The sequence below is a fragment of the Heptranchias perlo genome, chromosome 17 (assembly GCF_035084215.1).
Source record: "Heptranchias perlo isolate sHepPer1 chromosome 17, sHepPer1.hap1, whole genome shotgun sequence".
Classification (NCBI taxonomy): domain Eukaryota; kingdom Metazoa; phylum Chordata; class Chondrichthyes; order Hexanchiformes; family Hexanchidae; genus Heptranchias; species Heptranchias perlo.
Genome location: NC_090341.1, coordinates 12,875,038 through 12,899,283, shown reverse-complemented (window position 1 = coordinate 12,899,283; position 24,246 = coordinate 12,875,038). Strand labels below are relative to the sequence as shown.

At 42.9% G+C, this 24,246-nt stretch overlaps 1 protein-coding gene across 1 annotated transcript in view; it reads left to right on the top strand.

Moving 5' to 3' along the window:
• Positions 1-24,246, top strand: part of celsr3 (cadherin, EGF LAG seven-pass G-type receptor 3) — a 243,391-nt gene that overhangs the window by 177,655 nt on the left and 41,490 nt on the right. Inside the window, exons 16-22 of the mRNA XM_067999063.1 lie at positions 6,059-6,160; positions 8,269-8,363; positions 9,448-9,657; positions 12,119-12,302; positions 13,487-13,636; positions 15,682-15,859; positions 18,231-18,398. Coding sequence (XP_067855164.1) covers positions 6,059-6,160; positions 8,269-8,363; positions 9,448-9,657; positions 12,119-12,302; positions 13,487-13,636; positions 15,682-15,859; positions 18,231-18,398 — 1,087 coding nt within the window. The remainder of the gene's footprint in view (positions 1-6,058; positions 6,161-8,268; positions 8,364-9,447; positions 9,658-12,118; positions 12,303-13,486; positions 13,637-15,681; positions 15,860-18,230; positions 18,399-24,246) is intronic.

Here is a 24,246-nt window from a genome sequence, read left to right as displayed (position 1 = left end):
GTGTTGTTGGAGCTGCACTCATCCAGGCAAATGGAGAGTGTTCCATCACACTCCTGACTTGTGCCTTGTAGATGGTGGAAAGGCTTTGTGGAGTCAGAAAGATGACTGCAATGGACTCGCACCTTTTATGGTGAGTAGTGCTGCTCACACTGTTGCTTGTGAGCAGCTCCTAGTACCTGCTATCCATCTAGCAAAGGCTCAGATCCATGTTTTTCAGCTGTCTAATGACCAGCTAGTGCTTGTGCTCCTTGATGGGGCGGTAAGTAGCATTGAAATGGTGATGGAACACCAAGCCACATCAACCCTCGGTAACAGACTCAGTAATTCAATACCTCAGCTATGTAGGTCCACAGTACTATAGGTCACTGTGATTGACCAGCTGATCTGGCTCATTAATGGGATCTGGAGGGAAAGATGTCATTGGGAGCTTGCATTCTTCCCACTTGGCTCCAGATAACCCTGCAAACCAGTGCTCTAATGGGTCCAGTGGACCTAGCTGGACAAGCAGCAGGAAATGCACAAGTGGCTTTATCCTGGTAGGTTCTGCAATTGTGGCTGATACAGTAGTACCTCAGACCATTGAAATTAATAGTTTATAATAAAAACTGAAAACACTGGAGAAGCTCAGCAAGTCAGGCAGCATCTGTGGAGAAAGAAACAGAGTTAATGGGCTCTATTTTAGCACCCGCGATTGGGTGCGTTCCTGGCGGTGGGGGGGGGCTACGAAAATCGGGGATTCCCGGGGCGGGTCGGGAGCCCGGGGCGGGTCGGGAGCCCGGCTCCAACCCGCCCACTTCCAGGTTTCCCACTGACGCGCTGACATGCGCGCGCAGCCCCCGCATGTGGGACTCCCGCCGGCAATTAAAGCCGGCGGGGTGCCACTGAAGGTATTTATTTTGGTATTTCAGGTCGTTTACTGACCTGATTAACATGATATTTTAGGAGGGTTGAGATTTTACAAACAACTGGGACTGTTTCCCGTACTGGGGGAAACACTCCCAGTTCAAATGGACGTGTTGCAGCCATCAGCCTGTGGCAGCTGCAAAGGTCCATTTGACAGGTGGGGGGGGAGACCCTCACTCATTGCAGGAGGCCACTCTGTCACTTTGGACAAAGTTTGGCCTGCACCACCCTCCTCCTAACAAGGAGGATTGTATGAGGATTGGGTTGAGTGGTAGTGGCGGGATGAGTACTGGCGAGGTGAGTAAGTGCAGGTAAGATGAGTATGAGGTTTGAGTGGGTGTGAGGTGTGATGTGACAGAGTAGTGTTGGCAGTGCAGAAGGAGATGTGGGGTGGGGGCGGTGATTTGGCAGACCAGAGTGTAGGGGAATGAGTAAGTGTACTCACTTTGGCTGACCTACTTAGGTCATTGCAGCGCCTCGTGCACTGTATGCAGGTGCACGATATGTTGGTGGTGCAGGTGACCTCCTCTGCCACCTCGAGCCAGGCCTTCTTGGTGGCAGAGGCAGGCCGCTTCCTCCCGCCCGCCGGGGGGAAGATCTCTGTCCTCCCCCTCCTCCTCGCCCCATCCAGAAATACCTGGAGTGAGGCATCATTAAACCTGGGAGCAGCCTTCCCCCTGGGTTGCTCCATGCTGTAATTTTTCCTATTTCTTGCAGCATCAGTCAGTGGAGGACTGCCCCTTTAAATAGAGCTCCTCCAGCTGACAGACCTTACTGTGCATGCGCAGTCCGCCCGACGCGCTGCTCAGCAGCGGGGAACCCAGAACAAGAGGTAAGTGGATCCAATTAGCCTGCGATTGTGCGCGGGGCAGCCTGATTTCACCAGGCGAGTTACCCATGCGCCCAATAGACCCCCCCCCCCCCCCCCGCGCGAACCCGCCGCCATGGTAATGTCGGGCCCAATGTTTCAGGTCACAGACCTTTCGTTAGAACCGGAAGATGTTGAACAGTTAAAGTTTTTGAGCAAGTACAGAGCCAGGGAAAGGTGGGGGAGGAAGGGGGGGAAAGAACAAAAGGGAAGATCTGTGATAGGGTAGAGGGCACAAGTGATTAAATGACAAAAGTTATGATGGTGCAAGGCAAGGAAGGTGGAAATGGGACAGGTTAAGAAACAAAAGATTGATCAGGAGTAGCTGTAAATGACAGCAGCAGAACCATTACCAGCACTAGCTGACCGTAAAAATGGGTGCAGTGGTTATGATCTGAAGTTATTGAAATCCATGTTGAGTCCAGAACATTGTCAAGTGTCTAAATGAAAGATGAGGTGCTGTTCCTCGAGTTTATGTTGAACTTCATTGGAACAGTGTAAGAGGCCAAGGACAGAGAGGTCAGAGTAGGAGTGGGAAGGGGAATTAAAATGGCAAGCGACCGGCAGGTCAGGGGCACGCTTGCGGACAGAGCAGAGGTGTTCAGCAAAGCGATCGCCCAGTCTTACACTGTTCCAATGAAGCTCAACGTAAGCTCAAGGAATAGCATCTCATCTTTCATTTAGGCATTTTACAACCTTCCGGACTCGACATTGATTTCAATAACTTCAGATCATAACCACTGCACCCATTTTTTCAGTCAGCTAGTGCAGATAATAGTTCTGCTGCTGCCATTTACAGCTACTCCTGATCAATCTTTTGTTTCTTAACCTGTCCCATTACCACCTTTCTTGCCTTGCACCATCATCGCTTTTGTCATTTAATCACTCGTGCCCTCTACCCGATGACAGGCCTTCCCTTTTGTTCTTTCCTCCCTCCCCCCTTTCCCTGGCTCTGTACTTGCTCAAGAACTTTAACTCTTTTGACATCTTTCAGTTCTGACAAAAGGTCTTCAACCTGAAACATTAACTCTGTTTCTTTCTCCACAGATGCTGCCTGACTTGCTGAGCTTCTCCAGCATTTTCTATTTTTATTTCAGATTTCCAGCATCTGCAGTATTTTACTTTTGAAATTAATAGTTTACCTGGGCAACAAGCCTAAATTGTTAATTTTGGTCCATGATGTCATCTGGGGAAGTGGGTGGGTTCTTAACATATCAGCAGCATAATAAGATTTTACCTATTGAGCTCTGCTAAGTGAATGCCCACAATACATTTAAATGTGCTGAAGAGAAGAGTTCAAACAACATTAAAAATTGATTATCTAATTGAAGTATGGAACAATTCTAACATCACCATGGATGCAAGAGAGAGGACTACAGAGGAAATGAAGTCCCAATTTTTCCATTATTTACAGATTACGCATGCACTGGGACTCACCTATTTTGTTTTGGTGGATCTGAGACCTGCAGAGGTGGACATGCTCCTTGCATCTTTTCAGTGGCCGGTTTGGTGAGGAGAAACTGCGTTTACCTGTGTGTGAGCAAGCGCATGGAAAAGACATACAAATGAGGTAAACACAACCTCCACTGTGTTTCCCTCCATTTGCACTCTCACACATTAGACCCTAGCATTCAGAGGTTGGCAGAAGGGGTAGAGAATAGCATTGCACAGGCCCCATTATTGATGGGAAAAATTTTCTTAAATAGATAGCTTACCAACCACCTCTTTTACCCCCTGCAGCAAGCCCCCAAGGTCTGGCGCAGAAAATTTCCACTCTGAAGTATTAGCCTTGGCTTAGTGGTAGGTAGCACTCTTGCCTCTGAGGCATAAAGTCGTGGATTCAAATCCCAGTCTAGAAACTTGAGCACATAATCTAGGCTGACACTCAAGTGCAATACTGAGGCAGTGCTGCACTGTCGGAGGTGCAGATTTTCGGATGAGACATTAAACCAAGGCCCCGTCTGCCCTCTCAGGTGGACGTACAAGATCCCATGGCACTACTCGAAGAAGAGCAAGGGAGTTCTCACCACATGTCCTGGCCAATATTTATCCCTCCAGCAAATTCAGCAAAACAGATTATCTAGCCATTATCTCCTTGCTTTATGTGGGAATTGGCTGCCACATTTACTACAGCAGTGACTACACTTAATCGGCTGTAAAGCTTCAGGATGTCCTAAGGCCATGAAAGGCGCTATGTAAATGCAGATTCTTTCTTCTTTTCTTTGAATCCTGCTTTCTGAATGATCCTGGGTCAGCAGAGCATCTCTGGAGTAGACATGCACTCCATTTAGGGGAGCAGAAAGCCTAGGCTGATAATTTGCTCTTGGCTTTGCTATTGCTAAGCACCTTGCTACACCTGCCAGAAATCTGTTATATTCTCCCATCTCAACAGCACTGGAAGAATGCTACACCAGAAAATATTAAACTCGGCTAGTTAGCAAAATAGACAAACTTAGCAAAATATGGAAAATTATAGAAATTGCAATGTGTGAATGCAAAAATATGCAGATTTAGCCAGAGTAAGCCGAAACCCATTGGCAGCTGCAATTAGAATAAGTGAAAAGATTAGTACTTTATTAATATTAGAAATATAATTTGTGACACTTGGTTCCATCTTCACCTCTGTGTTCCACTCTAAAGAATTAGGGTTGTTGCAATGGCCAGGATTTTCTGCTCGAGTTATGCCGGCTCACCGGTGTAACTCATGTGGACTTAGTTGGGAAATGCAACAGAAGTCAACCTGCCAGCTTACTGCTCAACCTCACTGCTTCTAGGATTTCCCGCCAGAAGTGATGGAGTACTCACCATACGTCTGCCTATATATGGGCAGGCATATTTTAATAATATGCAAATAGCATGACTATATCATCCAACATATTTGACGTAATTTACACCACAGCAACGGTGGTGCAAAGGATGCTGTTCCTTCCTGGCATCCAGTGATGCTATGGACGACACTGGGGCAATTTAAAATTTAAATAGGTGAGAAGCCCATGTAGTTCATTATTGAGCAGTCAATTACGTAGGCTTTGGCACCAAATTCAAAACAATGCCAATTCATTTTGTGAATTTATACCGTCAGCATCGTGGCTTTCAGCAACGCCAAGCTGTGGCAGGATTCCATGCTTTGCTGCAGCCATGCGTCGGAGCTCCATTCCCTGTCAACTCCTCAGCTCAGCTGAGCCCAGGAACTCTGCCATTATGATGCAAATGGCCCCAAGGCTGGGGTCGTGGTTGTATCTCTGTGGCAGCCACCATTTGAAAATGCAACCCAGTTCTGCTAAAGCAGAAGATCTCGGCTATTGTTTGATCTCAGTTTCAAATGTATCATTTTAATATTGTTATGTATATTTAAAATCAAAGTAAATGTTTTGATTAGAACAAAAGGAAATTGTCAGTGCAAAGTTCAGTTTTTTTTACCACCTTCTCTCTGCTCTTCAAAAACAAGTTCCTTTAAAGTTACATTTGCAATCTTCCAGAAACTCTTTTTTTATGACTTAAACCATAATCCTAGCAAAGCCCCAAAGCCTTATTTGTGGTTCTGGTTTGTATTTATTTGTTTGTTGTTCAACTCTACAAAGGCTGATTTCTCATGCAAAACTGATATAGTTGCAAATTGTAACTAGTGCCAAAAACTAACTAGAAAATCAAACACAGGAGCATTTGCTCCTAAAAGAGGCCAAGACTGTGTCCTGCTGTAAATTGTGTCAACTGTTGCAAGAGGAGAATATTTTTCATAATTATTTTTATCAGGGCTAACGAACGGTACATGCTTCTTCCCACACCCTTGTAAATGTATTTCATCTGCATGGATGCATTGCAATGAGACCATTACAGTGAAATTCTGATTGCCACTGAAGGGAAGTACTGACTGTCTCTGAGGTAGTGAAGAAACGCCGCTCCCATTCTTGAGAGATCTTTACATCTTCAAAAAATTATTAATTTGTGCAATTTTTATTCTATTAAAATGCTATTTTTCTAACCATTGGAAGGCCTTGGTGACAAAACAGGGATTGTGGACTATAACAAAGGATATCATAGCTTGATTTTTAATAATTAACTGATACCTCGTTACTGATACCTCGTTGAAGACACCCATTTATAATCATTCTAGTTGACGTGCTTGATTCCAGAAAAACCCTGCACGAATTCAATTATTGCTGCTGTGCAGGATGATTGTGGGCTGTATGTAGTGATTTAACTGCATCAGCATGTAACAAATTAGTTGACTTATAAAAAATACTTTTTTGCAGATTTAACATCTTTTATTGCCTTACTCTTCTGTAGTGATATATGACGGATGCCCCAAATCACTCAAGGCAGGTGTTTGGTGGCCACGAACAAAGTTTGGACTTCCAGCAGCCGTACAGTGTCCAAAAGGTTCCCTTGGTGAGTGACTATTCTGCTTTATTATCATAAGAGATTTTTCTTTGTACTTGCAAGTTTGCCCTGTAGTCTGGCATACATGGCCCTGCTCAGTCATACGCTGTTGGAAAATGATGTTCTGATTAGCTGAACAATGTACATGCAAACTTGATGGAGGATGGTCAACCTGTGGTCCTCTTCAGTTTATCAGTGACAATGGAAAGTTCCCCATTAATGTGTGAGCTCAAAGGCATTGATTTTCGAAAGATGAAAGGGATTAAGATAATAGGTAATGCCTCAGACAACAGCAACAGAATCGGACTGAAAAGCAAAAGAGTACACCTGTACTTTAACGTGGAATTGAAGCGTCTACATCAATTTAAAGTTTTAACTCACACTAACGTCATTCAGATTGTTTTGGCTATTCTGAAATTCCTCACTACAATATACGTAGTCATCTGTTTTTAACTTAGCTGTAGTTTTATTTTTTTTTTAAAACTTTAGCTAGTCTAGAATGTAATACAAGTCTGTCCCGCAAAACTTCAAATAGCCGCACAAGCACCTCTCTTGACATCAATGGAAAAAAAAACATGCGAGTGTAAAATGGGCTGCCGTTTCACTACCATCCCTTTTGCACTACCGCCCAAGACACATGTACATGCCTTAGAGTTCTAATAGGAGCTGTGTTCTCCTGTTAATGAGTAGAATAGCTCACAGATAGCGGTGAGTTTGAAGCAATCTTAGTTCAGTTTGAAAGACTATCACAACTCACATCTTACAACACTAGTACATTTTGGGGTCTCACAAATTATATAGGAGAGGTCATAATTTGTTTCAGTGAAGAAGGAAGACTGTTTGAATCAATTCAGGCTTCAGGCTCAGGTTCTCCACCTGCTTCAAAACAAAGTTCAAATTCTGAGGGGAGGGAAATAGACTGCACAACCTTGCGAAAATTAAACCCAGCAAGTCAGGGGTGTCCAAACTATGGCCGTAGGCAATTTCTGGTTCTCGAGCCCTGGCAATCTGGCCCATGAAACCCAGGCAGCTCAGTCCTATTTTCGCTTATATTTTTTACTCACTGGTTTGTCCTGTTTGAATGTTGCGGGCCTGGAGGTTTTGAAAAAATGTTGTTGCCTCATTGGTGGATAAATCCTAAATCAGAACATGTAGACTTGTTTGTTAGTATTTGTAGCTTGAGATGTATGCAAATTAACATTAATTTAAATTTTGTTTGTGTCCTGCGAGGCTCTAATGTATGCATCTGCATGATCCATGAAGATAAAAAATTGGACACTCCTGCATTAAGGCACTGAATATATGTCAAGTTGTCTGCAATAAATAAAATGTCTTTGTGTATTCATGGAGGCAATTTTTTAAAATGAAAAGCTTATGTAAAAATTAGTACTTTATCCAAGTGTATTTTGACCTGCTTAATTCGCATCAATACTAATTTGAAATTCAGTTTGGAATGATCTTGGCTGTATTTGACTAATTTACCTTTCCTACAAGCAAACTTACCTACTCACATTCGTATACTTTTTCACTGTCTAACTCTTACACTTCTTTCTCTCTCTCTTCCACTTTGTGACATTCTCTCTTTGCCTATGTCTTGACATACTTTTCCACTATACCTCTCTTAAAGTGGGAGCCTCGACATCAGGAGGCCTTTTCACAATCGTTAATGTCCTTTGGCTTATTTTGTCTTCAATTCTGTAAATACTTTAGTGTAAACAGGGACTGCCCCTACCAGTGTTAATTCATCGCTTTCATGCGTTCAAGCTCAGTAGTTTTGCACCCAATCTCTTGCACTCACTGTGTAAACAAAAAAATTCTAATATTTTTACAGAACCAAGAGTGATATTTGAAAGACCTAATGATGGTGACTCCCTATTTAACCTTTCTCAGCACATTGTCTTGACATGTTCTTTCTTTCACTCTCTTCCTCTTTTTTGTTGCCTTGACTCTTGTGTTTTTTCCTCTTCTCCCTTGCTTTGCAGAGATGCGGGCTGAAGGTAAGTGACTCTGCTCACTGCTGGACTGTGTGACGTTTTGCTTGGCTTGGTGTGGAAGTTATTTTGTTAGAAGTCCGGCTTTCTCAGATACCTGTCTTATATTATAATTGTCTTTTTCAGGTACTGTGATTCGACACTGTGGGGAGGAACATGGCTGGTTGGAACCTGATCTCTTTAACTGTACATCTCCACCCTTCACTCAACTGGCAGCGACTGTAAGTACTGTTTTGAAAACTCTGTTACTGCTGTTTTTCATACTCTGATCTGTCTTGGACATAAGTTAATCAACTGCAAATTGTAGAAAAAGTTTCAGCAACTACGTCACAGTCATTAATGCTGCAATGTGAACATCGTCATAGTCAATTAGATATTAAGGGTAGGATTTTCCACTGGACTAACACTAGCAGAATTTGAGCTGCTCCACTGTCCTCCGCCACTTCTGGATTTTTCACTGGAAGATTGTTGCTTGGGAATCGCTCCCAAATATGTAGGAATCTCTTAACCAAGTAAATTGCTAAATACTATAGTATAATTTTTCTGTCAATAGATAGTACTAGTGTACTTTGTATATCAAAGTTCACTAGTGACCACAGTTGACAGAATCAGGTTATTCTTCCTATTTGAGTTCATTTTTAAAACACTTTTATCAGTAGTACTTTTTCTGAAATCTGTAAACTAGGATTTGCTGTTATCAAAGGTATCCAAATCTGAGGAGAGCAGTTAGGAGAAATTTCTTTATACAGAGGCTTGTTGGAACATGGAATGATTTGCCACAGGAAGTAGCTGAGACAGATATTGCATCTTTTCAGAGAACATTGAATAGATATTGGAAGCAGATGAAGATACAGCCTATGGGGAGTGAGCAGAGCAGCATTATTAATTTTGGTTCACCGTAACAAAGAGCCAGCACAAAAATGATTGACCAAATGGCTTCCTTCTGTGCTGTAAACTTCCATGGTTCTATGGTTTAACCTTTCATATATGATGATTTTAATACAGCCATATAATTCTTGCAGTGATATATTTGCTATATCTTTCTGGTGAATTATAATCTACTACACCCTTTAAATATGCTTGCATTTCCTCTCCTATGAGATGGAGTGCCCTGTTGCTGGATAACACACGTCATCCAGTAGCTCTGTGAGACCTGGCAAGACACAACCAATGAGAGAAGACAAGTTTAAACAATAGATGTGTTTGGCATTTGAACTCAACATCCTAGTTTTGTATAATTTACTCCCCACACAATACGGTGACTTCTGTGATATAGTGTCTTTGTTTCTTTCTCTATGTTGAAAGCTGGAAAGTCTGGAGAGGAATGAAACTGAACTAAATACCATTGAGGCAAAGAAACTTGCCCGACATATGCGTACAGTCACAGAGGAGATGGACCAATACTTTGGAAATGACATCCACATCACATATCGCCTTCTCTTGAAGATGCTGGAATTTGAGTGCAGACAACATGGATTTAATCTTACAGCCACACAGGATGTACACTTTACAGAGGTAAAAACCATAAGGAGCATGGTACACAGCGGGCACAAAGCATCAATTCACTTACGCTACTGTGCCAACTCTTGTACAGGTATAGTAAACACCAGGTAAACGGGAACAATTTACTCCCATCTGGTGCTGTACGACTTTTGCATGGCTGAGTGTCAATTCCTGTATATGTACACAGCATGCAAGAGGAACAGTTTACTACCATCTGGCATGGTACAGATCTGACAGCAGAAGGCAGTTGTCAATAATATTCTGTTCATTGAAGTGAAGACGATATGGTGAGAAAGAAGGGTAGAGAAGGAAAAGTTTGTGGACAAGAGCCAACGCTAGCTCAATCAGGAGCCGTATTGATATTGCTCATGCAGTTAGGGCAAACCCTCTAGGCTGAGGATGTTTATAGATTCAGTGGGCATAATTGGTGAGAAAATAAATTCCAACAAAAATGAAAATTGTTGTACGAATACAAGTGATTAGCTTGGCCTTCGAGTTACTGCCATATTCTTTGATTTATTTTTTCTTCTACACCTCCTGGTAAATAACACACAAAAACTGTCTGGGGTGGCCCTTTCTGAATTTTTCTGCCCATGTGTCACTCTTATTAATGGAAACTACGTGAAGAATTAACATGAAAAGCTCTATGTGCTCATTCGAAAGAGGCAGAGAGAGAATGTAAAGGCAGTCTTCACTATGAGGTGGCAGTGACTCAGCCTGCTAGCAATCATAAGCGAGACTCACACAAGTCCAGCTTGTTGGAGAGGGGAAGTATAGAAATGGGACCAACAAAGAGCAGTTTCATTATGGATTAGGCCCAGTTCAGATTGTCTGAACATACATAGGAATTGTAGAGACTGTGCTAATCTAGTTGGCAGAATACAATATTACCAATCTAATTTGCCTCTAGTAGAAATACATCTTTTTAAACCTTAAAAAGACATAGTATACAACAACCATGCAAGCCTCAGATCAGCTTCCAATCTTCAACATCTTGCACAAGACTGAGTTGCAGTGATCCCTGCCAATAGCATTACTGTGTGCTAACTAGCCATTGGATGAAGAGTAGACAGACAGACATCTTTGTCCCTTCACTGGTGGGGAAGCACCACCGTGTGGTCTGGTTGAGATCAGCTGCATCAAATGAACAGAGAGCCATGGTCAAGCAGAATAGAGCAGGAGTTGCCTAAGAGATAATCGTTGAATTCATCAGCAAATCTGTAAACCGAACCTTCCCCTCCTGTTGCAGTACAAATCTAACAGATCATAACGAGACTCGGAATCATGAAACATCAGTGACTTATTTATGAAGAGATACTTTTTCCCCATGTAACTTATTGAACCTGAAGGCTTGTTTACAGAGAAATCCGTCCTTAAAGGTCATAAGTAGAGAAAATATTAACCATGTTTTAACTGTGTGCGTTGGGGTTATTTAATTTTTGTGAAATACTGGAGGTTTGTTTTTCAAATGATTACTATTTTAATTATTAATCTTAAACAAGCATGCTTAGTTTGCAATGGATCATTGATCTGTGGAATCAAATTTGTAGTATAGCATTAATCTGGAGCTATAGAGATAACGTGATATAAATCAAATCGTACTTAATTTGGATTACATTTGTTTATAAAAGCTTTCAGACTAATTATAATTACTATTTTAATAATTAGTCGAAGACACACATGCTTTAGTTTTGAATTAATGCCTCATTTTTTTTTACAGATCTGTGCCAGTCAGAGAAATAAATCAAATGACTAGTTTTATACTCCTGAATTAATAGAATATATTTTACTCCCAAGTTAAGTCTGTACAGTAGTACAGGGTCTCACAACAACAGACTGTGGGGCACGATTTCCACTGTGTGCTAGCTGTAGTGAAATTGAAATATTTTTGCAAAGTATGGGTTTACCATGTCCCTTCATCTAGCGCACAGAGTGAAACCATCCCTGTTGTTATTTCAAATCTTCTCCGATCACAAACCCCCCATTAGAGCAGTTAACAGGATTTTATCTAGGGTCTGACCTGAAGGTTCATTAGACATCACTAAGATGAACCCCAAGTGGATAGCTGTTTCACTGGTCTCTGTAAGTTAGTCATAATGTAGTTTGATTGAAGGTATTGTAGTAAACAGTTTCTCCTGTGCCAATTCTCTGGAAGCTTGTTCGGTTATCACCTTGTAACTGTATAGTTTTGCAGACAGTTATTAGAATGGACCTACAGCGTTCTACTTTAAGTTTATAATTTATTTTTTAAAAGGGTGCTGATTACACGACAATGAATATCAGTGCTTTGTAGGTAGTAGAGGGACAGATTATCTTGTTATGGGATCAAATCTCACCAGATTTGATATTAACTCAATGTACAGTAATGCAAAGTTATTCTGAAGTAAACAGCAAAACGGAAAGCCATTGTTAGTTGATGTATGATATGCCAGGTTACAGTGATGATGTACCTGTCTTTGTTTACAATGTTTAGAACCTCCTAAGAGCAGGAAGTGCAGCTCTGGATCTAGAAAATGGGGAACACTGGAATACACTTCAGCAGACAGAGCGGGGAACAGCTCACCTGATAGAGCAGCTTGAGGAATACACAAGGACACTGGTGCAAAACATGAAGCTCACCTACCTGAACCCAGTTGCCATTGTGACCCCCAATATAAGTGAGTACCTCTTTTAACATGTCTGGGGAGTGTGGTGTTTTTGAGGCTGGACTGTTTTCTTAAACCTCCATGCAAAATAGCCTGGGCTTGTAACATGTTGTGTACTAATGTGCTTTGTCACAAAGTAGTAGGGTATGTTTTCCTCCCTTTAGTTTTGACATGCAATCTCATGCCAGGCCATCCAAAGAAAAGAGGATGCTGAAAAACATCCATAAAGGTCTTTGTGACAGTCTATAAAGTATCATGGTATTGGCTTTCTTTCTTTCTGTCACTGTGTACATTGGGTTAATCAATTTCACTCTTAGAAATTGGCCCAGCTTGTTTTGATGCCCAATAGCTTCAGAATAGACTTTTTCCTGGTCAGGTAGCCAAGGGAGGAAGGACCAAGCCATTTAATTCTAATGAAAGCATCTTGTGGATTTTGTTTGTATATGTGTTTTATTGGCAGCTCTTTTTGAGTTTGAGATACATATTTAAGTTTACTTAGTCTCAGTCAATTATTGAACTGTATGTCCCATGCTGTCTTGTTCAAGTTGAATAACCTATCTGAAGCAATCAGAGAGATACATGGGCCAGAGGAACTCCATAGTTCAATTTACATTGACGTTTAATGCATACATGACCATTTTTTCTTCTGAAGAAGGAGGATAGTTGAGACTGTAATATGTAAATCTACATTGTGCATTGCTTCTGTTCGCTTATTTGTTTTAATAAGTTGGCAGTTTATAACCTAAGCGATGATGTAGTAAAGTGTTTATTCTACCACCTCCCAATGTCAAAAAAGGTCACGTGAGGGTATGTGACATAACTAGAAGCAAAAATACAGTAATAAGGGTTCTCTGTTTGATCCCTGGGCTCTCTATAAATTATTCAGATATTGGATAGGTAAAAGCACACTCTGGGTTATAGTGAATGAGGGCTTCCCTGTAGGAGTGATCTCAGATGCTGAACATGAGAAAAAAAACCTAGAGTAAAACCAAAAGACATAAGAGTTTGTTCTACCTAAACTAACGGTGGTCAGAGATTTTTTTTATATAAAGGAGGAAAATATTTGCCTGCATATCTTTCTGTTAACATTGAAAGCTCAATGGCTAAGACAACTGTATGTTTTATCACATGTCTACACTAGTAAGAAATCCTGACTGTGCATCCCAATAAATCTCACCGACGGTTTTCCATTTCAGTCCTAACTATTGATCATGTGGAGAATAGCACTAAGACGAGGAAACGGTTTCCTCGATATCACAGCGGACTCTTCCGTGGTCAGTCTACGTGGGACGCACAGACGCACATTGTACTGCCAACATCTGTTTTATTTCCATCCAAAGTGGAAGGTAAGCAACAGCAGCAGGAGTTACAGCCAGTGCGATTCCAAAGAAGATACATATCGATGATTGTCGGTGCATTTTCAGAGAATGCACTTCAGTGAATGTTGATGGAATTCCATAGATGATGCACAATAATGATGAATGCATGGGATTTCATACATGATACTTGCTAGTGAGACAATGGCCTTTCAATGAATAATGCAAACATGAAGGGCCCGATATTAGGAGGGAGGTGGGTTGGCAGCGGGGGTCAACTGGGCGCGTGGGTAATGGGCCCGGTGAAATCGGTGAGTTTGACACGCCATCGTAAGTAAATTGAAGCCACTTACCTTGGCTTCCGGGTTTCACGCTGGAAAGCTGCGCCAGCGAGCGGACTGCACACCCGCATCATAGGCTGTCAGCTGGAGGAGCCCTATTTAAAGGGGCAGTCCTCCACTGACTGATGCTGCAGAAAATGGGCAAAATTACAGCATGGAGCAGCCCAGGGGAAGGCTGCTCCCAGGTTTAATGATGCTGCACTCCAGGTCTTACTGGATGGGGTGAGGAGGAGGAGGAGGAGGAGGAGGGAGATCTTCCACCCGGCAGACGGGAGGATGTGGCCTGCCTCTGCCACCACGAAGACCTGGCTCAAGGTGGCAGAGGAGGTCACCAGCACGACCAACATATGACGCACCTGCATACAATGCAGGAGGCGCTTCAATGACCTAACCAGATCAGCCGAAGTGAGTACTCTTACTCATTCCCCTACACTCCATCTGCCACATCACCGCCCCCACCCCACATCTCCTTCTGCACTGCCAACACTACTCTATCACATCACCCCTCTCACCCACTGAATCCTCATCCTCATCTTACCTGCACTTCCTCACCTCCACAGTACTCATCCCACCACTACCACTCAACCCAATCCTCATACAATCTCATGGCTCTGTCTCATACTCACCCTTTCATGCATCTCTTTCCCGGTCAGCCTCACCCAACCTGCCACTACCTGTGCTGCAGCCACAGGGCATGCATTACGTACGTGTAGTAGGAAGCGTAAGGCAAACGTGTCATAAGTATGAAGGGGATGCACAAGGGTGTTTGAGGGTTTGTCATGGTTTTTACTTATATTTGATTTCTGATCAACTCACATTACATATTATATTGTCACCACTATTGCTACGTCTTGACCATCCTTGACTGGCTTATGCAATAAGGCCCTTTCATGAGGTTCTCCATGAGCACCATTGATGCCACCCATTGGGTCACCCTACAGTGGGTGTATGTGTAGTTGCATGACTACTTTGTGCAGGTGCCTGTTGCACAGCTCTGTGTTGTGTAGCTCCACGTGGCGGAGGTGGACAGTGTGCCTGGCGAGGCTGGTGATGTTGCTCGTCCTCCAATGGAGTGATGAATGCAGCTATGGAACTCCCCACCCCAACCCCCATCCTGATGGTGTGAGTGTGAGAGGGTCCGCAAAGCATGTAAATGTGTTTGAACAGCAGAGGTTAGGTATGATGTGATAATTTTGAGTGTGGAGACAACGGTGTGGCAGGCAAAACTTTGTCTGAGGTGACAGAGTGCCCTGCTGCAGTGAATGAAGTATTCCTCCCAACTGTCAAGGAATCCTCTGCATCTCCCAATGGTTGCTGACTGAAACACATCTGCAACAACAGGGAGTGTTTCCCACAGCATGGGAAACACGCTGAGGAGAGTCCAAAATTACATCCCTGCTAAAATCTCTTCCTAATGAGGTCTGTCAACAACCTCAAGTATCTCCCTAACTATCTAAACTGTCATCCCGCTGGCTTTAATTGCCGGTGGGAGTCCTGCATTCGCGTCATTGGGGAACCCGGAAGTGGGCGGGTTGGAGCCGGGCTCTGGACCCGCTCCAGGATTCCCAAATTTTAGGAACCCCCCCCGCCACGAGCGCACCCGCTCGGCCATCCTAAAATCGACCCTGAAGTATCTGACTGTTGATAAACCTATGAGGACTAAAAGCAGTTTGACTGTTTTTCTGCCTTTGTGATGCTGTATATACCTCTCACTGCATCCTTTTGTTTGTGCAGCTGTACCCACCTCCAAATCAGAGAACACTATCCAAGTGCTGAATGAAACTAGTAAAGTTTTACACCAACGGATTTTACCAGAGCCTGAGCCCACCATGACCATCCTGATCCTCCTCATTTATCGGACACTAGGTAGTCTACTACCTGCGCGGTACAACACTGATCGCCGTAACTTGAGGTATGAGTTCAACATTTAAGTATGTGACACGTTCCTGCAATACTGAGAATATTCAGGTATCAGTAATAAAAGAACTGCTTAATGTGCTAATTTTCAGATTTCTGATAAATTCAGTGAAATATAGCTACCTATTGTTCGTAATATATTCTAGATGATCTCCATTGGCATTGCTTAAGGACAAAAATGTCTCATCTTGTTTCCCACTTTCTAATTCTTTCTGACTTGTGCTCTCTGCTTTTTTTGTCTTCTCTCTATTTCCTGGCTTTTTCTTTTTCTGTCTCTCTCTCCCTCTCGAGCTTTATCATCTGTGTTTGTGTCCAACTCTTTTCTCACTTTTTATTTGTGTAAACCTCGCCTAGTCTCTCTTTTTTTGTACATCTCCAACTGCCCTACTCTTTGCTTCTCGCACAATTTCTCTTTCTCTCAATACGTCTTTTCTTTCCTCTCATTTGATTTCCCTCTCTTTCTGCATGTCTGGTACTCTGTATGCCTCTTCACTTTCTCTTTCACTGTGTCTGCCTGTCTCTTCTCCTGTTTTTTATTATTCATTCATTCACGGGATGTGGGCGTAGCTGGCAACATTCCTAGTTGCCCTAAGAACATGACAGTGGACCTTCTTCTTGAACCACTGTAGTCGTTGTGATGAAGGTGCTCCTACAATACTATTAGGTAGGGAGTTCCAGGATTTTGACCCAGTAACAATGAAGGAAGAGGTGTACATGTCCAAGTCAGGATGTGTATGACTTGGAAAGGAACTTGGAGGTGATGAGGTTTCCATGCATTTACTGACCTTGTCCTTCCAGGTGGTGGAAGTCATGGGTTTGGGAGGTGCTGCCAAAGAAGCCTTGGCAAGTTGCAGCAGTGCATCCTGTTGATAGTACACACTGCAGCCACGGTACGCCAGTGGTGGATGGCGTAGATGATTAGGCTAGTGACTGAAGTGCCGACCAAGCAGACTACTTTGTCCTGGATAGTGTTAAGCATCTTGAGTGTTGTTACAGCTGCACACTACCAGGCAAGTGCAGAGTATTCCATCACACTCCTGTCTTGTGCCTTGTAGGTAGTGGAGAGGCTTTGGGGAGTCAGAAGGTAAGACATCATCGCAGAGTACCCAGTCTCTGACCTGTTGTAATAGCCGTATCATTTACGTGGTTGGTGCAGTTGAGTTTCTGGTCAGTGGTGACCCTCAGGATGTTGATGGTGGGGGACTCAGCAATGGTAATGCCATTGAATGTCAAAGGAAGGAGGTTAGGTTCCCTCTTGTTGGAGATGGCCATTGCCTGGCACTTGTGTAGCGCGAATGTTACTTGCCACTTATCAGCCCAAGACTAGATGTCGCCCAGGTCCTGCTGCATGCGGCATAGGCTGCTTCATTTTCTGAGGAATTGCAAATGGAGTTGAACACTGCAATCATTAGCGAACAACTCCACTTCTGACCTTATGATGGAGGGAAGGTAATTGATAAGCAGCTGAAGATAATTGGGTCTAGGACACGGCGCTAAGGAACTCCTGCAGCGATGTCCCAGAGCTGAGATGATTGGCCTTCCACAATCACAACCATCATCCTTTGTGCCAGGCATGACTGTACCCACTGGTGAGTTTCCCCCTGATTCCCATTGACCTTAGTTTTAATAGGGCTCGTTGATGCCGCATGCAGTTATACTCACTTCACCTCTGGAATTCAGGTCTTGTTTGGTCCAAGGCTGTAACAAGGTCCGGAGTCGAGTGGTCCTGGTAGAACTCAAACTAAGCATCAGTGAGCAGGTTATTGGTAAGTGCCGCTTGATAGCACTATTGATGACTCCTTCCATCACTTTGCTGATGATTGGGAGTGGGCTGTTAGAACGGTAATTGGCACTGAGATAAATGAGCAATTAATCTATTTTGATGAAGGTGGTTGAGAGCTAAATATTGGCCAGAACACAGAGAGAATTCCCCTCCTCTTCTTCGAATAGTGCCATGGGATCTTTAACATCCACATGAATGGGTAGATAAGACCTTGGCTTAACATCTGACCTGAAAGATGGCTCCTCCAACAATGCAGTACTTCCTCAGTACTGTACAAGAACTGTTAGCCTAGATTATGTGCTCAAGTGGGTGATTTACCCATCAATGTTTCCTTTTCTTTACTGGGAAATGCATGGTCTCCACCATGTGCTTCCCGCTGATGATTTGGATAAGGTTGTGAACCTATCATGGGGAATTATGGGCAGAAATCCCAATTGCTCTTCCAATGCACTATATTTTCTCATTTATTTTAGAAGCCAGAACTTGTACAATAAACTGAAATGGGTTGAAGAAATCTTTCAATCTCTCACATTCCTTCCTGTCTCAGGATTATTAAACACTTCCATACTTTTTTGAATTACAGACTTCCAAAGCATCCCGTAATGAACTCTCCAATTGTGACTATCTCCATCTTCAACAACAACACGTTCCTTCATGGAGCTTTAAACTCACCACTGACACTGGAGTTCCGTCTGCTAGAGACTGCCAATCGCAGCAAGCCTGTTTGTGTCCAATGGAATCATTCCAGTCTGTAAGTACACTGAACTGGCTGTGAAAAGTTGCTTTTTGGAGCCCAACCAAAAAGTAACAATGGGTGTATTATTGAAATAAAAACAGAACATGCTGGAAAAGCTCAGCAAGTGAGGCAGCATCTGTGGAGAAAGAAACAGAGTTAGCATTTCAGGTCGAAGACCTTTTGTCAGAACTGGAAGATGTTGAAGAGTTAAAGTTTTTAAGCAGTACCGAGCCGGGGAAGGGAGGGGAGGAAAGAACAAAAGGGAAGGTCTGTGATAGGGTAGAGGGCAAAGGGATGGTAATGGGACAAATTAAGAAACAAAAGATCGGTCTAGAGTAGCTGTAAATGGCAACAGCAGAACCATTACCAGCACTTGCTGTCCGAAAAAATGGGAGCAGTGTTATGATCTGAAGTTATTGAAATCAATGTTGAGTCCGGAAGGTTGCAAAGTGCCTAAACAAAAGATAAGGTGTTGTTCCTCGAGCTTATGTTGAGCTTCATTGGAACAGTGTAAGAGGCCTAGGACAGAGAGGTCGGAGTGGGAGTGGGACGGGGAATTAAAATGGTAAACTACCGGCAGGTCATGGTCATGCTTGCAGACAGAGCGGAGGTGTTCAGCAAAGCGATCATCCAATCTGCATTTGGTCTCCCCAGTGTAGAGAAGACCACATTGTGAGCAGCGAATATAGTATATTAAATTGAAAGAAGTACAAGTAAACTGCTGTTTCACCTGGAAGGAGTGTTTGGGGCCCTGGACGGTGGGAAGGGAGGAGGTGAAGGGGCAGGTGTTGCATCTCCTGCGCTGCACGAGAAGGTGCCGTGGAGAGGAGAGCGGGTGCTGGGGGTGATGGAAGAGTGTACTTCTTTCAATTTGGTATACTGTATTTGCTGCTCACAATCATGGACTCTTCCTAATTTATTTACTGTCCTAATAGAGGTAACAGGAGAAACTCCGAAATTTGTCCTTGACCGCTAAGGTTAATGGGGCGAAGATTCCAGCATATCAGTTCAACATTATATTTACATCTAACAATACAACCTAGATTGTTCAGCTTGACTGGTTGCATGCCACAGATGGGAATTCATTAGTTGCACAGGTGGGGATTTCATTTTTTTCACAGGATTTGTGCTGTTATTTATTTCTGTCTTAAAGAATCTATCTGGCCTTTAAGACTGTACATGCTTTATGCAAAACCAAAATATAACAATGTTTTAATCCCTCTTGCTGCCAATAATTCAACCCTCTATTGTTTTCTTGCCTTGTCTAATACTTCAGTTCATAAGTGTGTTGGGAAGCGAGGGAGTACACTGAACAGAATGTATGCCCTGTAGCCTTTCCTTCTCCATTAAGCTCATCAGTATCGACTTAGTTCTTCCTCTCAAGAACTCCTGAATTATAATATGGTCAGCCAGTCCCCAGTACAGTATACTTACCGTATTATGATATTGCTTCATTAAATTTAACTTTTGTAAAAGAATAATCCGTACTCCATGTAATTCATTGGATGTTTAACAGTTTACTTACAAGTTGTCAAGTATTGTCAGCTTCACCTTTTTTGGGAGGGCGAATGTCATTATTCTTGCAACACATTCTAGTTTAGGTGTCATTGGGCCGTAAATTGCTCCTAAAATAATTGTGAACCTAACGGCTCACCGTTATTAATGGGCAAATTGAAGAGCAAGTTCCGGCGACCGTACGTGGGCAGTCAAATGCGCGGAAATCCGGAACTTGTTCTTTCTGATTCCCTGCTGATCTGACAGCTTCGCGTTAGAGATATCGTGGGCTGGAATCAATAGACCAGCGCCAACTTGCTCTCATGCCCAGCTAGAAACTAACTAATCTCTCCAGAAAAAAGGTACGCTGAATTATATCAGGTCTAAACTAACAATTAATGGTGCGGTAAGAATTAATGACTGCCAAACAACCTCTCTAACACTGAAAGTAAACTTTAAAAATGTGGAGTTTCATTACTCCCGATTGGACATTTAAAAAAAATTAAAAACTGTAAAATTTTTATTTTTGCAGTTTTCTTTCTGTCTTTCTTATCTGTCTTTTAATTGTAACCTCTCTTTATTTTGCTTTCTCTTTGATTTTATAGTATATTTACTAATCTTACCTGACACTTCCTGGTTCTTACTCTGCATGGTTTCTGAAAGAACTTCACTGCCTGGTTCTCACAGCGTGGCTAGCTTCAAGCTGATTGGTGTAGGGGCACAGAGATCCTTTCCTCCTCTTGTCACTCAGAGAAGCCCGGGAAAGGACTTTCAGCTCTCAATTAAAGCAAGTTTGCATTCCGAAGCCCGTGAAAAGTTTGCGGATGAGTTAGTTATATCCAAGTGACGGGCAACGTCTGTTCGCCGCTCAGCACAATTTCCGGCCTCATTATTGCAGTTGGATTGTGTATGTAGCTGTCTGGTGTGGCTGCTGACAAAATTTCAACTCATTTAAAAGAAAACTTTTTTTAAAAATCTATGCCGGTGTTTATGTTCCACACAAGCCTCCTCTCACCTTATTTCATCTCACTCTATCAGCACAACCTTCTATTCCTTTCTCCCTCATGTACTTATCTAGCTTCCCCTTAAAGAAGTTTCCCCTGAATTCCTTATCGGACTTACTAGTGACTATATTATATTTATGGCTCCTAGTTCTGGTCTCCCCAGCAAGTGGAAACATCTTACCTACATCTACCCTATCGAACCCCTTCATAATTTTAAAGACCTCTATCAGGTCGCCTCTCAGTCTTCTATTTCCCAGAGAAACGAGCTCCAGTCTGTTCAGTCTTTCCTGATAGTTGTACAAAATAATATTTGTGTAAGCTAAAATCCAGGGACAACAATATAAAATTGTTGCCGCTCTCCTGTGCATTTAATCACAGTCCTTGAATAGACTTGCTCCATGGGCTGTAGAAAATGTAGGTTTGGGAACTGCCATAAGTATGATTTCTGGTTTTGTTTTGTTTTGGATGCTAAATGGAAACCCTCCAATTGGTTGGGATTCGGGCAGTGATCATATCCAAGTACAGAAGGATATAATTAATCTTTGGCAGCCATGTTAATCTGCCATTATATCAGTTGTGTTTTCTATCAAATTGGGTGTTAATCTGCTATTCCCATAATATCTGCCTTTTGACGCGCTCTGTGTGAGTGAGGTAAATCTGTGTACACAGAAATTTACACTGCTTTCTATATTAAAGATGATTTAAATCAAAATCACCATGGCAACTCACTTGCTTACAATGGCACCAAGCCGCTTTGGAATTTGTACCTTGTCATAAGCATTTTTCACTAACACTAGCCATTTCCCATTAATATGAAAGCCCATGCTGTATCTACATCTGTTAGATTTGACATTCACACAATCAATCTAAATGTAATCAGCCTTTTAGAGGAAAGTGTTACTGCTCATAATATCTGGCTCCTTTAGGGCAAAATTTAGTAAATCCCTGCGATGCACAAAAGCCTTTTATATCTTGGCTACCAGTGTCAAACTCTGACAAACTTTCTATGACCTGTTGAATTTACTTCTCCTTATGTGTAAACTAATGAACTAATCAGCAGCAGGAAAATAGCTCTAATTGATCCGGGACATGAAAATTAAGACGCCTCTCTCCTCATAAATGCAGCGCACCACCAGTATGCTGCACCGGTTGGGTGCCCAGGGTGACTCCAAGAGGAAAATCTCCCTTATAGTTTCCTCAGTAATGTTGATAGGTTACCTATTTTACTGATTGACCCTTGTCATCATTTATGTTAGGGTTAAAGCAATGTTCCAGCATCAACTTGTCACACTATTTCCCTCAACAAAATGTAAATTTATATATTCTAGAGAAGTCCAGTAATCTAATGGCAATAATTCCTTGCACTAAAACAACCCTGGGCATGATCCCTTCTCACCTTCCCTCATCCTAAAAACTTTGCATGGCTTTTAAGTAAATAATAAATTGACTGAATAAGTGATGCAGAATCATACCCACTTCTGTTGATCTATTTTGTGGTCTGCAATCAAGTGGAATCTTAAAACCTGACAAATATTTGTAAAATCTAATTATTTTCTGTTCAATGGCACATAGATGCCTGGTATAAAATGGATGACTTTCAAGCAGGATGGGCGGTAATGTTTTGACATCTCTTGGAGAAGGGGAGGGATTAGTGCTGAGAAACTCTATTTGACCCTGTTCCAATTGTAGTCAGACTCAGTAGTTCCATGATCTTTTGACCTACAGTAGTCTACAGCTATTATGTACAGATGACTGCAAGTGGAGGTACAAGGCAGTAATTGAGTCAAGGGAATGTGGCACTGCCGTAAAATGCAAGAGCAAAGCAGAACTGTTTTCTGTGTCACCAGGGCCCTGACATTCAATTACTACCTCCTGTCTCTTCCAGATGTATTTTATTCTTTAAAATATATATTGGGTCATGTTTAATTTATTCTCATTTGCTATCCATGTGTGTTATTTTTGTGGTGCTAAAGTTACTCTCAACTGACAAAATGATGCACGTTGACACAATTTATGTCATCATATGTTTTTCAAAATAAGTGAAAAAAAGGTTTGGAGAATACTTTTTCATCAAAACTATGGCCTCTTAAGATTAGCAGATTTGTTAGAGAAGGGCTGACCAGGTCAGGGAGTAACTTGCGACCCCCAATCCCCAGCAATACAGCCCGTGAAGCCCAAAGTACTCAGTCCTAACTGAGCTTCTATTTCCTATTTGCTGGTTTGTTAGAATTTTATTGGCCTGGAACTTTGTGAAAGGTTATTTTTAGTATTGTCACCTTGTCTCTGGATAAATCAGAATATCGTGACCTGTCAGTATTAGCAACTTGAGGTGTATGCACATTATTGGGAAGTGGAGTCTAAGGGGTAAATTTTAACCCCCAAGAACAGGTGGGTGGGAGGTTAAAATAACAGTTTTTTGAAGCAGGCCTGTATCTCGGCACCAACTCGCCCACTTCCGGGTTTAATCCAGGCAGGTTTGTATGCGTGTGGACAGCAGACACCAGGAAGTCCCATCCCCACTTAAAGCCGGTGGGCCAATACTTAAAAGGGAAATGTACCTCACTGAGATACTTGAGGTACTTAATATTTTGCGTATTGGACAATTAAAATGAATTTAACCTTACCTGTTCGGGTTTCCCATCGCTTCCTAATCACATCAGGTGAAAGCAGGTAGGAAGGGCCAGATCCATGAGGTGGGGGCCTGCATTACACTGCTTGTGGGCCCGGAGGAGCAGGAGTGCTTCTGGCCGACAGGAACCCTGAGATCGGCTGCCCCCCACCATGGTGGACCTCCACCTATCTCCGACTCTTCACCTGACCTCCAGAGACCTCCGATCTTCTTTCCCGGCCCTCCGCCCTGCCCATCTTCATTCCCGGCCTCCCCGATCTCCACCCTGGCCCCCCCAATCTTTTCCCCGTCCCGTGATCGACCCCTCCCTCCCTCCAATACCCGGCTGCGGCCTGCAGCAGCAGGCCTTCCTGCCCGACAGCCAGCCAGACTGTCAATCAGGCCAGCTGGCTACCCGGACGTGAAATTGATTAGCATCACGACCTGCCCACTTATCTTCCGGGTTTCGTACCTAAACATCTCCCCCCTCCCCCCCCCCCCCCATCCCTTTCCCGGCTCGAAGTTAAAATTTACCCCTAAGTTTCTGTGTGGCCCATGCTGTGCACTGTGCTGTCCAAAACAACAAAAAAGCTTGGATACCCTGGCGCAGAATTTCCTCATGGTTCCCCCAAACTCCTGCTGTAACTTTGCCGGCAGATCGGCAGAAGCCCCAGGGAAATGGTGTAAAGGGCCGTTTACACAGTTTCTCTGGGGTTTCCACTCATTTTCTGCCAAAGTAACAGTGGGAGATCAGATG